Raw genomic sequence first — 17,402 nt, forward strand, 5'->3', positions numbered from 1 at the left:
GACTGGCCAGCCTGCCTTCCAGCCTGACTTACTTCCTTCTGCTTTTTATCAAACCCAGGACCTTATGCTGGCGATTCTTGATTATGTATATGATTACATGATATAATATATGCATCATTAAATTATTAAAGACCTTTATTTAATAAATGGACTGTAACTGGATGTAGTGGCATATATGTGTTTGCAGTCTCAGCACTTAAGAATCTGAGGCAGGAAGATTGCCAGAAATTTGAGGACAGCCTGAACTACATAATGGACTATAGAAGTATGTACTTAGACTCAGTGTTGCAGTAAGATTAAAATCATTTCTTTTTCTTTCTTCATTCCCAGTCTTACAAACAGCTTATATCATCAGCCTATTCTGAGAAACATCACAGTCTGTATGAAAGGTACAAACACAGCACAAGATTATATAGTCTTACTATGGTTTTTCATTGTCTACTTTGTTACTATTTGGTGCCTATCTTCTCTCTTACTGGCCTGTTGCTCCTGAAACACTTGAGTTAGTCAAAGACATGTGACACTTTGCTCCTAAATCTTTCTTTTAGTATATTTTCCAATAACAAGGGCATTTCCCCCACATAACTCAGTATATAATTTTGCAGGAAATGGAGTACTGAAGTCCACATTCATTAGTTCCTCTGATTGCTTTGCCCCACCCTGTTAAATCAAGGCAGATGATATTACGTTTAATTATTTTGTCTGTTCAGTCTTTTAGTCTAGAGCAGTGACAGTTTTTTTTTTTAAACTATTCTTTTGTGACATTAATGTTTGTGAAAATTTGTTTTTTAGAATAACTCTCAATTTGGAATTTTAAGGTTTTCTGTGATATAGATTCAACTCGGTGTTACTTTTAGGAGAGGGGGGAATGCTATAGGGTTAAAGTTATTTAGCGGTGCTTCTGATATCTCTGTATAATGCCTGTGTATCATTGTCTTTTTCTATATTTTAAGATTTATTTCTTTTATGTATATGAGTGTTTTGCCTGCCTTATGTACCATATATACGTGGTGCACAGGGAAGCCAGAAATGTACATTGGATCCCTGGAACTGGAGTGATAGGTGGTTGTTTGCTGCCAGATATTGTGGCTCATGTTTGTAATTCCAACTTTTGAAAAGTAGAGATAGGATAAATAAATAAATAAATAAATAAATAGGTTTTTTTTTTTTAATGTATAATAAGGGCTTGAAACTGATGTGCAGAATAAATGATCAGTTTTGTATGGGCCACCATTAGTTAAGCTGTGGATGGAATCTTTTCCTGAAGTAGCAAATGATGGAGACTTTGCTGTTTGATGTTTTTGGCTGAGAAGCAGATAGCTTTGTGCTCATCTAGATGAACTAGGTACTTATATAACATGCTTTCTCCCTTGATGATTCACTGACTGGATGACCACCAGCTCATGGTCCTCACATCATATGCCACCAAGGACAGCTCTGAATGTAGCCCAATACAAATAGCAAACTGAAAATATTCAGAGATTGTACTGGCTAGTTTTGTGTCAACTTGACACAGGCTGGAGTTATCACAGAGAAAGGAGCTTCAGTTGGGGGAATGCCTCCACAAAATCCAGCTGTAAAGCATTTTCTCAGTTAATGATCAAGAGGGGAGGAGGGCCCCTTGTGGATGGTGACATCTCTGGGCTGGTAGTCTTGGTTTCTATAAGAAAGCAAGCTGAGCAAGCCAGTGGAAGCAGGCAAGCCAGTAAAGAACATCCCTTCATGCCCTCTGCATCAGCTCCTGCTTCCTGACCTGCTTGAGTTCCTGTCCTGACTTCCTTGATGATAAACAGCAATGTGGAAGTATAAGCCGAATAAACCCTTTCCTCCCCAACTTGCTTCTTGGTCATGATATTTTGTCCAGGAATAGAAACCCTGACTAAGAGATTTTTGTGTGTGATTTCCTTTCCTAGCCTCCCCCAACTTGATTACATGCTTGTTTTATTTTTGCACACAGGGAGTGGGATAGATTAGAGACCCTGGTTGTCTTGGAATTCAGTCTGTAGACTAGGCTGACCTTGAACTCAGAGAGATCTGCTTTCTGAGTTCTATGATTAAAGGTATGTGTTATCATGCATGGCTGATTACATGGTTCATGAGCTGTGTGAACTTTGTAGATGACAGTGTTGTATCCTAGTGTCTGGGTTTTATCGATGTGAAAAGGCACCATAATCAAGGTAACTCGTATAAACAATAACATTTTATTGGGGCTGGCTTTCAGGTTAAGGGATTCAGTCCATTATCATCAAGGTGGGAAGCATGGCAGCATCCAGGCAGTCATGGTGTTGGAGGAGCAGAGAATTCTATATTTTGATTCAGAGGCAGGCAGAAGACTTTCTTCTGCAGTCAGCCAGGAGGAGGATCTCTCTTCCACTCTGGGTGGAGCTTGAGCATAGGACAGCAAAGCCCACCCCCACAGTAACACACTTCCTCCAACAAGGCCACACCTACTCCAACAAAGTTACACCTACTAATTGTGCCACTTTTCATGAGCCAAGCATTTTCAAACCACCACACCTAGTGTTAGAAGGTTAGACACAGCTACCAGGCCTTTCTAAAATAGAATAATTCTAAGCAAAGGCAGTCAAGACACTGTGGCAGTATAGGGTGTGTGTGTGTGTGTGTGTGTGTGTGTGTGTGTGTGTGTATTTTAAAGATGGGGTTTCTCTATGTAGCATTGGCTATTCTACCCTGGAACTCACTTTGTAGACAAGGCTGCCCTTGAACTCAGATCTTCCTGTCTCTGTTTCTTGAGTGTGTGTGTGCCACCATGCCTGGGATTAAATTTTTGTTGCTGTTTGGAAGTTAGAGAACCTTTAGGTTTGACTGCACTGGTGAATGTGGGTTTAGCGTATACCATTACGAAAATTCTAAAAGTACAGTTTTAAATTCTCCATTAAAAAAAAAAAACAAAAAAACCCTTCCTTTCAGTTGTATAGATCAGTGATATTTTTGGTTATATCAAAATTAGAGGTCATGTTCATTTCTATAACTTGCTAGTATTTGTACTTATTTCTGATGGCCTCTACTAAAGATGATTTTTATGATTTGTTCCCTTATGTCCTTTCATTATGCATTTTGTAGTATTTTTTTCTGCCCGTCAAGATCCCTTTTCTTTTGAAAGTACTTGTAATATTTACCTATGACTTTGGAATTTATATTTTCATAATAGTTGGGTTAGTAGTCTGATCAGAGATGGAAGAAAGGAAGAGCTCAGAGGTATAAACTATATTTGTTTTAGTGCTGTTATTGTTAATAGGTAATTTTAAAGGTATTAGGAACTTTTTGACTTCCTTATTTCATTGAACCTTTTATTTTCCTAAAGAGAATGTTTTAATGAACAATAAGAATGAAAAGAAGTTAGCCTTGATTATAATTAAGTGTAAAAAAAATATTTTCAGAGAGATGGTCTAGTTTGCTGCTTTTGCAGAGGACCTGGGTTTAGTTCCCGATACTCACATTGCAGCTCACTGATTGTAACTCCAGTTCCAGGGATTCAACACCTTCTGGTCTCCTCTGGTGCCAGGCATGTACATAGTATACATACATTCAGGAATGCAGTCAAAACACACATACATATGAAATATAAATGAATAATTATTTTCAATTTCTGATTTCTCATTTATTGATTTTTTTTAAAATTTTTTTTTAAAGATTTATTTATTTATTTATTTATTTATTTATTTATTTATTTATTTATTTATTTATTATATGTGAGTACACTGTAGCTTCAGACACTCCAGAAGAGGGAGTCAGATCTCGTTACGGATGGTTGTGAGCCACCATGCGGTTGCTGGGATTTGAACTCAGGACCTTCAGAAGAGCAGTCGGGTGCTCTTACCTGCTGAGCCATCTCACCAGCCCTTATTGATTTTTTTTTTTTTTTTAAGGTCATTGTTCTGATATACTGTTGTAGTAATAGAAATGGCAGGTCTGAGCTTGTTGACATTGGTTATAATGTGAAAAATGCAATTAGGAGGTAGTTTGTCTTGTCTGCTCCAATTATTTCTGTAATTTTGTCTGCTTGTGCGTATTTGAAAGCACAGTTAAAAATACTAAGGGCATTTAAAATACAATTCAGCTTTTCATCTTGGAGAGATGGCTTAATGAGTAAGAGTGCTTGCTGTGTGAGTATGAGGACCTTAACACCCTTAGGATCCTAGCATCCACGTAAAAAAGCCAAGAGTAGCCATGAACATGTAACTCCTTTTCTTTATAACGCCAGGGTTGTGTGCTCTCTGGCTTACCAGCCTATCTCCAGCTTCAGTGAGAGACTTTGTCATAAAGGAATAAGATGGAGAATGATAGAATAGGACACTCAGTGACATTTTCATCTGACTTCTGTAGCATACACACACTATCTCTCACACACAAAAATGCAATACTTGTTTGAGCATTAAAAGAGTTTCTTGCAAACATTTGAGTCCAGGTTATGATTAAACTACACCTAAGGATGTATTAAAAAATAGTTACTGGTTGGGATAGTTTCTTATTAGTATCAAAGTCAATTAAATAAGACTTAGGAAGAGAAAACTGCCTAATCAATACAGCCAGCCACGTCAGCATCTTTCTACTGACCATCCTGCAGGACATTCTGAACACTACCACTTAAAACTAACTTTTCTCTTTAAGGGTTCCTGAAATTGTGCCTGCTGTCTCCAGGTCCACCCTCACCCCACAGCATAAACCATGCTGTGATGTTACACAGCTACCATAGAACTCCAGGGTAGTGTTGAGCTGGCCCATGTGGGTTCAGGTAAGTCCTGGCTTTTTTTTTACCATTTGGCATTTTTTTCAAAGTTAGTTACCATTATGATTTTATGTCATAAAGGAAAATAAGGCAAAACTTTGAAAACTGTGCCATATATGGGGGAAAAAATAAGTCCATTATCTAAACATTAAATGAGCCAGCTCCAGATGCTCACCAATGGAGTTCCATAGTAGCTGTGAAGTCCTCAGTGAGTCTGACCCATGGCTTCAAAATATGTTAGGCTCCACTCTGGCCCAGTTTACTGGACAGTGTGATGTGAGCTATTCCTGCTGTGGCAGCCTTTTAAAGATTTTATTTGGCAGCTAGTATTTGCTATATACTTTCATTTACTTATAGTCTGAATAATTTAAAAAGTATATTAGCATCCTCCTTGTTTCTGATTGCCAATAATTAGTTAATTTTGAGTGTGTAATGATATCGTGGTTGTTGGTTGGTTTGCAGTTAATCTCAGAGTCCTTCCAGTACTCTTTTTATTTGCCTTTATAATAATACGAAGAAGGAGGGACAGGAAACACACAATATAAGTTTGTTAAAGAATACTAAGGTATTTCAGTTACTTTTGGGGACATTATGAGTGATCAGAAGCCTAAAGAGAAGGTATAGATAATACCTATCTCTTCTCTTAGAATGGTTTAACTCCCCTACTCCCAGCCTACCCCACCCAGCCTTTGTTCTATAAAGAGAGAGTTTATCACTTAACATTTATTTGTGGCCCTTTCCTGCCTTCAGTGCTTCTGTTTTTTTCTTACTTTTATCCCTGATGTTAGAAGTTGCTAAAAATGTAAAGAGCTCAGGGACATCTTTGTGGTTGTGTTGCCCTCCTACCTCCTAAGCAGAAAAATGTGTTAGCTAAAGTTTAATTATATGACACAAGCCAGGTAGGTACCTAAAACATCAAACCTACAGTGAAAGCTCCCGTGAAGAAACTCTAAACTTGATCAGTAGTTCTTTTTAAGCAGTATGTAGTAAAATTTAACAAAACTTGGACAGTTTCATGATGCTCTCATGAACTTTGATCTATAATAAATTTATTAATCCTTATAGATGAAAATTTACCAGTTAAACTATAAGCTTGTATGGATAAAGAACACAGTGGAATTACATATTCCGAAGTGTTATTAAAAAGAGGTATATTGTACCTGTTTGTGTGCTGGGAAGGTTGGAGTCTTTTTTTCCTCTGTCTCCTCTGTTTCTGGTCTGTGTTTTGGGGAACAACAGCATAGTCCCACTTGAGTTTTAACAGACTTGAGTGGGAGGGGAGAATTCAGTATTTTTTATACTCAAATCAAATGAAAATTCTGACTGGCTCTGTGTATGTGACTCAGCTTTCTGAGGTGTGAGACATAAAACATAGAGTTGAATTTATAGTTTTTGAAGGGATATGTTGAAGACAGGCAAACAGTAATGTCAGTTGTAGTTCCAGGTGTAGTTTGCATAGTTTGGTGTGCCTTTGGTCTGATCTCATCCCATGTGCCAGTGCTAATTTCAGAAATCCCTCAGAAACGTGAGTAAGGAAACAAATTAAGAACTAAGACATCAGCTATACAGTGACTTACCTGAAGAGTAAAGGTAGAGATTTAAAGGATATTTTTTCTTCATCCAAACCAAAGAAAGAAGTCACTTGGTATTTAGCTTTAGATTACCTCACATTTGTACTTTGGGGGAAAAAGTATTTGAGCACACAACAGTTTCATACATGTCTAAATATGTGTACACATATGCATAAATCTTCCTCTTTGTCTATTCAGGTATACTGATCAAGCTCTTGGGCTACTTTTAGAACTTGGTGCATTTTATGTGTGATACATACTTTATATTTTTAGGTTTTAAGCCAAAATCTGTAAAAGGTACAGAGATGTAGTGCTTTTTACTTTCTATGTTGGGGATCAGTTAGATATGTATGCATCACTGAATTATACTTTACCCCTAGTTCCGGCTCTGATAGGACTGAATGGGGGAAACACTTGTCTTTGTAAAGACTATAGAGTAGGGTGCAGTGGCATATGCCTATAGTCCTATCAGTTGGGTGACTGAGGTGAAATTGCCTCAAGTTTGAGGTCATCCTTTAGTATACAGTGAATTCTAGACTTGGGCTACATTGAGAGACCCTATCAATCAAAATAAAATAAATTACAGAAATAAAAGGAGATGGTGAGTATACCCAGCTTGAAGACTACAAACTACATTAAATTATTTTTAGGCATTTTATATACTTGAACATAATTAGAAATAGTAAACTCTTTACCCGGTAGACAATTGTGATTTAAACATCACTACTTGTAAGTGCTCTTGAGGTTTGTGCTTCAGGAAGACGTTATGTTGTTTCATGCTAACTTTACTACAGTTTGGTCCTAGTGACTTCTAGGGCACCGTTCTTCACAAGGATGTTTTGAAATCTTTATGTTTAAAGTGGATTAGGGTTGGCATTTATAGCTGAACTGTGTGGCAAGCAATGTATTGACCCAAAATGCAAACTAAAATTTTTGTAAGAAGACATTCTTTTTTGTTTGTTTTGTTTTTTGTGACAGGGTTTCTGTGTATCCCTGGCTGTTCTAGAACTAGTTATGTGGACTAGGCTAGGTCTAAATGCGTGTGCCACCACTGCCTGGTGACATTCTTATTTAATAACAGAGTTACAGTTGGTTGTTTTGTTTTTGTAGTTTTGGGATTAACCTAGGTCTTCATGCATGGCAAAAGGCCAGCCATGGGGCAAGCTTCACTCCCAGCCTAAATGTAGTCGGCTTTTATTTATAGTTTGAGTTGAAAAGTTTTGTTGTTGTTATTTAGGCTCTTGTTAAGCTCTTAGACTCACTGGATCCTCCTGTCTGAGAGACCTAAGAACTAGTACTATGCAGTCCACAACATCATGTATGCGCTCTTTTGAACCCTAACCTGAAAAGTTTGTATGTACATGTTGCGGTTTGGGGGCAGGGTTAGATTTATAGAAAAGATCCATGACTTTTCAGAGTTTGAAAACTTGTAAAGCTGACCTTCATTCATGTCTCACAGATATGTTTTAAAAGGATTTTTGGGAAGATTGCTGTCGTGTACTTACTATCTTTTGTGCTTCTCATATTGCCTAGAGCACACACCACAGATATCCAGTGAGTGTGAAAATTAAATGGTCAATTTTAAGATTGGTTTCTTTAATAAAGAGAGGACTGTTGTATTATACCAGGTATAAAGGGTACTTTTATCTCAATTCCTAATTCAAAATGGCAATGAAAATGCCTTTCAAAAGTACACTAAGAATATTTTTAGTTAATTTTAGCATTTTACTTGGAAGAATTTTTTTTCTGGTATAACTTAGGAAACAGAAAAAGGTTGGTAAATGGTTTTACTGTACTTATTAAAAGCTAGTGTGTATTACCACCCCCTCAAGGCTGTTTATTATCCATACTGTTCAGTAAGTACTTTCTTTACTTAACATTAATTTGTGTGAAGGTTAATAAAATAGTTAAAATGGGAATAGAAGGTTTATGGCTTTGAAAAATGGTATTTATTTTATATTCCTATTCTAATTGTTTTATTTTAGCATATTTAAAATTGTGTAAGTTTTATTTTTAACAACTATCATTGCCCTGCCTGTGCCGCACCCCCACCAACCCCAAATAGACCAGGCTGGCCTATGGAGATCTGTCTGCTTCTGTTTCCCAAGTGCTGGGATTAAAGATATACACTATCCACTTTCTTTAGAGACATTGTTTCTCTAACATAGGCTAGCCTGAAAAATCACTGTTGTAGTACAGGCTTGTCATAAACATACTGCCCTCTTGCTTTTATCTCCTAAGTAGAGGGCTGCAATTACAGTTGTGAATCAGTATATATAGACTATTCATGAACAATTTGTAACATATATGAGGAAGTCTTAGGAGATTCTGAAATCAAAATGCTGCCAATTTTTACTTAAAACGAAAATTATTTTAGACCTACACAGCACAGTAGAAAGCTCTGCGTTTGTTCTGCTTTAAAAATGCAGGTAAAGGGGGCTGGAGAGATGACTCAGCAGTTAAGAGCACTGACCGCTCTTCCAGTGGTCCTGAGTTTAATTCTCAGCAAAGACACAGTGACTCACAACCATCTGTAATGGGACCTGATGCCCGCTTCTGGTCTGTCTGAACACAGCTACAGTCTTCTCCTATACATAAAATAAATAAATAATTCTTTCTATTTAAAAAAAAAAAAAAAAAGCAAGCAGCAGGTAAAGGGCAGAAACAGCCAAATACCAATTGGAAGCTCATATACATCTCTTTGGGTTTTGCTATCAGGGTCAGTACAAAACAATAAAGGTTCATTTCTTCTGTGAAGTCTAGTTTCTCAAACTAGGATGTCCTCATTAATTTTAATCCACTTACTGTAGTCTAGTAGTTCTTTAGAGCTTGCCACAGCATGGAGCCTAGCCATGATGTGAGGTAAGTGCCAAACTAGGCAGTTCTAGTCTGGAGAGTTTGAAATGGTAGAGAAATCCTAATTTTCCTTATTTACTTTAGAGTATGTAAATGATATCCCAGGATCCTGGAAGGACAAAGAAATGTTTGAAAGAATTTAATGTGATCACTTCATCTGTATATACCTTTTGAAAAAAAATAAGTTCTTTTCTATGTTGGTGCTTGTTTTAGGTGTTGTGGAAGGTGATTTAGCAGCCATAGAAGCATACAAGTCATCAGGAGGAGATATTGCACGCCAACTTACTGCAGATGAAGTACGCTTGCTGAACCGTCCTTCTGCTTTTGATGTTGGCTACACTCTGGTACACCTGGCCATACGCTTTCAGAGGCAGGACATGTTAGCGATATTGCTTACAGAGGTAAGTATGGCATTTTGGTTCATTTTGGTTATTGAATTTAGGGGTAAATAAATGTATTACCACTGAACTGTCACCAGCTTTAATGTTCTTATATATTGAAGAAATAGGTTCTTTAGTTTTTCTCATTATTATTGTTTTTGTTGTTAAACAGTGGGTTGAGTATAGGGCCTTGTATATACTAGGCAAGTGTTTTATCACTGAGCTATATCCCCAGCCCTAATTTTTATTTTTAATGTGACAGTGTTTTCTCAAACTATTCTTAAATGTTTTAAACATTTTTACTTGGTTTTAAAAATCATTTTACATTTAAGAGATTTTAATAGGTTTTTCAAGAATTACTTTTCTTTATTGTGTATGAATCTTTTGCTTGAGTGCACACTGTGAGTGCAGTGGTTTCAAAGGCCGGAAGATGTTGTTAGATCCCTTTAGAACTAGAGTTATAGTTGGTTGCAAGATGTTATGTAGGTGCCATGAATCAAACTCATATCCTCTGCAAGAGCAGACAGTGTTCTTAACTACAGAGCCACCTCTCATGCTAGCTCCTTGCGTAGTATTTTAAAGGAAACTCCTTCCCTGGTGTGGTGGGTTTTTGTTGTTTGATTTTTGCTTCTTAAAAGATAGGGTCTCATGTAACTCACAGTGAGCTTTGTAGGTAGCCAAGGGAATCCTTAGACTCCTAACCCTTCTCTGTTCCATCTCCCAAGTGCTTAGATTATAGGCTGTTTTACCCTCTTCCCGTTTGTGATGAGATATTACTGTGCTGCTTATGCTGGCCTTATCTTCCAGGGTCAAGTGATCTACCATACATACAACATCTTGCTTTGAAATGCATATACATACAGTTTCCTGAGTTGCTGAAGTTGCTTATGTACACCATTATCCCTAGCAATATAGCCTTTTGAAGCAGGACTTTTCTCCACAATATTTGAGTCATTAGGTTTGATTGAAATACATGGAGACTTATCTTTTATTTGTTCATTCAACTAAAAAATATTTATTCAGTACTTCTGCTATGTGCCAAGCTCTGTGGCTGAGGAGGATATAATTGTAAGTATGCCAATTCTTCCTTTATTGAGTTTCTAGAAAAGTAGAGAGATGAACGGTAATTCTTATTGAGTACTTAGGAAAGAACTTGGGAGGTGTTTTCCCTTTATGCTTAGAGCAGATCCTATTTCAGCAAGTTTCCCTCTCTTCTTGCTCCTGCTCCTCCTTCTGCCTTTCCTCCTTCCCATCACAGAATCTCATATATCTCATATGTCAAAACACAGACTAGTTTTTGACTTGCTATGAAACTGAGGATAACTTTGAACTTCTAACCCTTCCTTTACTTTCTGAGCACTGGAATTATAGGTGTGTACCGCCACACCTGTTTTATGTCCTGTTAGGAATGGACCTTGTGCATAAAGGGTACCTGAACCCCATTTCATTAGATTTCTTGAGGAGGAATAGAAGTTAGCATGTGAAATAAGCTTGGGGGAAAATTGAGTTAAGTAGTCTATGAAGGTATAAGGAATCATATTCCTGAGGATATGACTTTACTATTCAGATAAGAGACTTTATTTTTCATAACAAGAGATATAGAATAAAAGTACAGAAAGATAATTGTGGGTTCAGGTTTTGTCACTACACATGTTCTGGGTATACTTTATTTAAATATTTAAATTGATTATTCAAATTTGCCAGTGTCCAGGATGCTGTATGGAGATTAAAAAATATGCAAGGTAGATGAAAACTCAATTTTATTGGCTAGCCATTACATTTAATTTGGCAAGATCCCAGTGACATCAGGGGAAGAGGTTAGGTAGACTCAGGGAAGGGAAGTTCAGAAAGAGTGGCTGCTGTGATGAAAACAGTAGACAGCAGACAGGCTGCTGAGTATTAGAAATGCATTTTTTTTCTTCTTTTTTTTTTGGTTTTTCGAGACAGGGTTTCTCTGTATAGCCCTGGCTGTCCTGGAACTCGCTTTATAGACCAGGCTGGCTTTGAACTCAGAAATCCGCTTGCCTCTGCCTCCCCAGTGCTGGGATTGAGGACGTGGGGCACCACGCCCGGCTAGATACCAATTATTAAAAAGGATCAGTGTGAGTAGAAGGATTAGATTTTTGAAACCTGGGCTACATTATCTTTGTGGTGTCCTAAATGTGACTGTATTGGTGTTGTAATATCCACTAGAACTGTTGCATTGCAGAGGATGTCATTGTGATTGGTATAGTTGCCAGTGGTGGCATGTGACCAGATATAAGAAAATGGTTGTGAGCCAGGGTTAAATTTTTTAGGATATTCATAGATTTCTTTGGGCTTATGAACATAGGGCTCAAAAGGGACATTCTAGTTACTGGGCTTCTAAAAGCAGTCTGGGGACTAATGGTGAGATGGTGCTAAAGTATCTATGAATTCATAATTTATGTCACAAATTACCTCAACATTTAGCACCTTGCGACAGACATTTTGTTACTTAAACATTTTGCAGGAGTTGGGAATCTTTGCTGAATGTTTCAGGTCAAGATGCCATGAGAGGGCCTAGAAGATGACTCTGTGGGAAAAGTGTTTGCCCTTAGAGTGTACAGATCAGAATTTAAATCCTCAGCACTGACAAAAATGTTGGACAGTCATGGGGGTCTCCTGTAATCCCAGCACTGGGGAGGCAGAGTCAGAAGATCCCAGAAGCAAGCTGGCTAGCTAGGCTAATTGAAATGATAAGCTCCAGGCTCAGTGGGAGACCTGTCTAGTAAAAGAAAATGAAGAGTCATGACATCAAAATCTAGCTTCTAAAAGCATTTGAATAATGTGTACAGGTACTCATACACATGTGCCTACACATGCACATATACATGCACATGCATGCACTTACAAATACATACATGGTATTATGGAGCTGTTGGCCAGGGCTGTTGTCAGGAAACTTGATTAGTGCTAGAGGATCTGATCTGTTTAAAGGCTCATCCACAAGGGGCTATTGGCTACAGGCTTAAATCCCTGCTATATGGGTTCATTCACAGTACTATTCATGGCAGCTGGTGTCACTTAAAGCAGATGACCGAAGAGACGATGCAGAAATGTTATCAGAGTGGAACTTGTGGTTCCTGAGGTTTTTTTGTTTTGTTTTGTTTTTTTAAAACAGGGTCTCACTATGTAATCCTGGCTGGCCTTGAACTCATGGTAATTAACCTCTGCCTCCCTGCCTGGGATTAAAGGCAGTGCCCAGCTTTATGAATCAATTTAAGAAACTCATTATTTTCACTTTTGTAATATTTTCTAGGGCTGATAGACCAACTTGGGGAAAGGGAAGAGAAGTGTTGGTTGAGGTAAACAACAAAATTAGTATTAAATTGTTGTTTTCAGTGGAAAGTATAGGTGCTGACAACGATTGTTTTTAAAGGGGCCATTAGGTACAAAGGTAGGGTGCAAATCTGATCTAAGAGGGTATGGTTATACAAAAAGCACAGAACCAGGTTCTTCTTGGATGATGTTTATTACAAGAAAATGCCTTATAGTTTAGGCCATTAGTTAAGGAAAGTGAAGGAGTCTTGTGTAGTAAATTCTGTGCATCTTTTCCAGTTTATGGACTCCAAGTTAAGCACATCTGGCCTAAGAAGGATGGTTGAGGTCCGAAGGCTGAATGAGAGATAAGAAACAGATTTCAGAGGCTGGGCAGTGGTGGCGCACGCCTTTAATCCCAGCACTTGGGAGGCAGAGGCAGGCAGATCTCTGAGTTCGAGGCCAGCCTGGTCTACAAAGTGAGTTCCAGGACAGCCAGGGCTATACAGAGAAACCCTGTCTTGAAAACCACAAAAAAAAAAAAAAAAAAAAAAAAAAAAACCAGATTTCAGGGTTTTAAAGATGGTAGTAAAGGGACTGTTTCAAGCTTTTCTTGAAATATATTCAAGGTCTATTGTATGATTTAAAAAAGAATTTGGGGTATTCATGTTAGCAGTGTTATCTCACAAATAGTCCATTCTGAAAATACCTAATAATTGTTTCTTAATTTTTAGTTACTTGAACTTTGAGTTTCTAGGTTCATGGGGCTAGAATGTAATGAAAAACTTTACAGTACTGACACTCAATAAAATCAAAATAAGGAGTTCTGTAGCTGTGTTAATTCTGCTGAGTTCTTACCGTCTCTGACTCCTTTAACATCAGTAATGTGCAGATGATCGTGTTACCAAAATGCACTTTCAGTAAATTACTACAAGACATGCTGCTCCAGGTCCCATTTATAATATGAAGGTATTTTTGTTGTTGTTGTTGTTGTTGTTTTATTTGTTTGTTTGTTTGTTTGTTTTTTGGTAAGGAGAAAACCAGCTTGTTCTCACCAGATTGCTAGCAGCAGAGAGCAGAATTGACTGGCTCATTTGGCATCCATTTTTACTTACTAATAGATACTCTTCCTATACTTAGAGTTCCCTGCAGAGGAGCTCTTGGTTGGTTGGTTGGTTGGTTGGAGGCTAGTGAGGCAGGCCTCTTAATTCCTGATCTTCCAACCTCAGACTTTGTAGTGACATGATTACAAGTGTGTGCCATCATTCCCCTTCCATACCGTAACTACAATTGGAATGCTAGATGGAATCTGTACCATTTGTTGACATTCCACATTTAATGACTGTTTTTTTGAACAGTCGTCCTGATAATGTAAATGTCCATTGGCAAGGAAATAATACCCAGTACATTTAAGATTAAAAATGAATTTGTGGAAAATTTTGCTTTTAAGTGCTGTTGTGTTTTGTTACTATTTATGATATATAAGATACAGAGGGAAGTTTCTTTCTGTATTTAAGGTATCTCAACAAGCTGCAAAGTGTATTCCAGCAATGGTGTGTCCTGAACTGACAGAACAAATCCGGAGAGAAATCGCTGCTTCTCTTCACCAGAGAAAGGGGGATTTTGCTTGCTATTTTCTGACTGACCTTGTAACATTTACATTACCAGCAGGTAACCCCGAAATTTATTATGAAAAGCACTCTCTGTTTTCTTAAGATTACATTTTTATGTGGAGTAAAAAGACAGTTTTGTAAGAAAACAAGTAAGTTGGGATTTTTAGGTTTTTTATTTTATGTGTATCGATGGTTTGCCTACATGTATATTTGTGCCCCATATGTGTGCCTGGTAGCCATGGAGGCCAGAAGAGGGTGTCAGATCCCTGGGACTGGAGTTAGAGGCAATAGTGAACTGCTGTGTGGGTGCTAGGAGTCAAGTGTGGGTCCTCTGGAAAGCAGCCAGTGCTCTTAACTGCTGAGCCATTTTGCTAGCTCCATAGGTTAGGATCTTACAATCTGACTGTTCTGTTTATTCTTGAAGTGACTCATACAAGAACTACTTGTAAACAAATACTTTGATGACTAGAAGACAGTAAATGCCCCCCCCCCATTCCCCCCTTTTTGAGATAGGATCTCATTGTGTAGTTCTGGCTGGGCCTTGAACTCAAAAGAGATCTCCCTCTTAAGTGCTGGAATTAAAGGCATGTGCCACCATACCTGGCATATTAAAGACAAACATACATGTACTGATTTTCCCCTTTTATTTTTGAATATTCTTTTTTTAGTCTCATTTTTAATTTTCCCTTTATTTTCAAGTCTGTCTGTTTATATACTCATTGGCTACTATTAAGAATTAGGATTAGGATATAGGTTTTTAATGGGTTAGGTTATTTGAATGAAAAATACTGGTAATGCATGTGTATGAATGTTTTGACTCCATGTGTACATGTGTACCTGTGTGTGCCCGGTGTCCTCAGAGGTCAGAAGAGGGCATCAAATTCCCTGGAACTGGAGTTAAGGATGGTTATAATCCATCATGTAGGTGCTGTGAATTGAACCTGGGGTCTTCTGCAAGAGCAACCAGTTCTCTTAACCATTGAGCCATCTCTCCAGCTCCCCCAAAGTGTTTTTAAGGGTAATGCTTTTTATTACACTAGAGTGCTTTATTAAGTAACCTGGGCAGAACATGGAATGTTTGAAGAATGTTACCAAAGCACTGTGTCAAATTGACTTGGTTCATTAACTTTTATGAGAAAATTCTTAATTTTGAAAATATCGGGTTTGTGCAGAAGCTGCCCATATGAAGAGAAAGAACAAATTAAAATGTATAAGTAATTATTTTTCTACAACTTTTTTATATTAACTTTAAATAAGAGTTTTAGTAAAGAAACCCAAAAAGAAAACTACATATATATATAATCATGTTTCATATAATATTAAATACAGATACCTGACAACTTCAGTAGAAAGGGGTTTTTATTAGATGTTAGCATCCCACTTATTAAGTTATTAAACACAAGATCTGCTTTTAAGTCTGACTTTTCTATGCAGATATTGAAGATTTGCCTCCAACAGTTCAAGAAAAATTATTCGATGAGGTGCTTGATAGAGATGTTCAAAAAGGTAAGGGTGTGCTGAGTGCTGCTTCATTGTGTATAATGTCTGGAGTGCTCTATTGGATAGTCGTCCTGCCTTGGTGTAAATTAAAAATGTAGAGTCATAGTGGTTTCATATGCAAGTTTCTGGATTTGACCCCCAGCCCTAAAACTAATAATGTAAAACAGAAAAGACATTCATAGCCTATGATAGAGTAAACAAACATAGATATTAAATCTTAAAATCTGTTTTCTACAATTTACTCTAGAATGAATATATTTCTTTGTTAAACATTTTTGGAAAACAAAATTGTGAAGGATTTGGAATTTGAATTATTACAGAACCACATTGTATTTCACTTATTTAGAAAGTTTACATTAATAAATTACATATAAATATTCTTATAGGTAATTTGTAATTGTGTAGACATGAAAATAAATGTATTATTTAAATTTCTTATAGAGCTAGAGGAAGAATCTCCAATTATAAACTGGTCTTTGGAGTTGGCTACACGTTTGGACAGTAGACTATATGCACTTTGGAACCGGACTGCCGGAGATTGTTTACTTGACTCAGTACTACAAGCTACATGGGGCATTTATGACAAAGACTCGGTGCTTCGGAAAGCCCTGCATGACAGCCTGCATGACTGTTCACATTGGTAAGCTGACAGCCTTTCTTGTTTCAGTGTGCTTGCTGGTCAGTACCTTACAGTAGTGGGTTACTTTTCTCACATATACATTTTCTTTTTTAATGTGTACAGGCATCTTGTCTGCATCTGTGTCTGTGCACCTTGTATATGTCTGGTACCCAAGGAAGCCAGAATATTTGATCTCTTGGAGCTGAAGTTACAGGCATTTGAGCTATAGAGTGCTAGGAATCAAACTCAGGTCCTTTGGAAGAGCATCAAGTACTCTAAAATATTGAGCCATCTCAGCCAGGTGTGGTGGTGCTCACCTTTAATCCTAGCACTTGAGAGGTAGAAGCAGGCAAATCTCTTGAGGCTCACCTCTTTTTTTTTTTTTTTTTTTTTTTTTTTTCGAGATAGGGTTTCTTTGTATAGCTCTGGCTGTCCTGGAACTCACTTTGTAGACCAGGCTGGCCTGTGTCTGCCTGCCCAGAGCACAGGAACTCTGGCCGGACTCGGGCCTCTTTTCCCTTCCCCTACTTCCCCGGGCTCCCCCCTTTTTTTTTTTNAACTCAGGAATCCGCCTGTCTCTGCCTCCCTAGTGCTAGGATTAAAGGCGTGCGCCACCACGCCCGGCTTTTTTTTTTTTTTTAAAAGGTTTTTCGAGCCATCTTCCTAGCCCTGACATAAAAAAGTTGTTTTTTTTTTTTTTTTTTTTCTTCTGAGACAGGGTTTCTCTGTGTAGCCCTGGCTGTCCTGGAACTCCTCCCCACCTCCTCCCCCTCCCCTCTCTCCCCTCTCTCCCCTTTCCTTTCTCCTTTTCCCCCTCACAGATCTGCCTTGTGA

General features: G+C 37.8%; 1 protein-coding gene across 2 annotated transcripts in view; it reads left to right on the forward strand.

Moving 5' to 3' along the window:
• Positions 1-17,402, forward strand: part of Zranb1 (zinc finger RANBP2-type containing 1) — a 57,836-nt gene that overhangs the window by 31,628 nt on the left and 8,806 nt on the right. For both annotated transcript variants that reach the window (XM_021207980.2, XM_021207973.2), the window contains 4 exons: positions 9,391-9,578; positions 14,354-14,507; positions 15,884-15,955; positions 16,391-16,589. In XM_021207980.2, the coding sequence (XP_021063639.2) occupies positions 9,391-9,578; positions 14,354-14,507; positions 15,884-15,955; positions 16,391-16,589 (613 nt within the window). The remainder of the gene's footprint in view (positions 1-9,390; positions 9,579-14,353; positions 14,508-15,883; positions 15,956-16,390; positions 16,590-17,402) is intronic.

Source organism: Mus pahari, chromosome 1 (assembly GCF_900095145.1).
Source record: "Mus pahari chromosome 1, PAHARI_EIJ_v1.1, whole genome shotgun sequence".
In the NCBI taxonomy this organism is placed as follows: domain Eukaryota; kingdom Metazoa; phylum Chordata; class Mammalia; order Rodentia; family Muridae; genus Mus; species Mus pahari.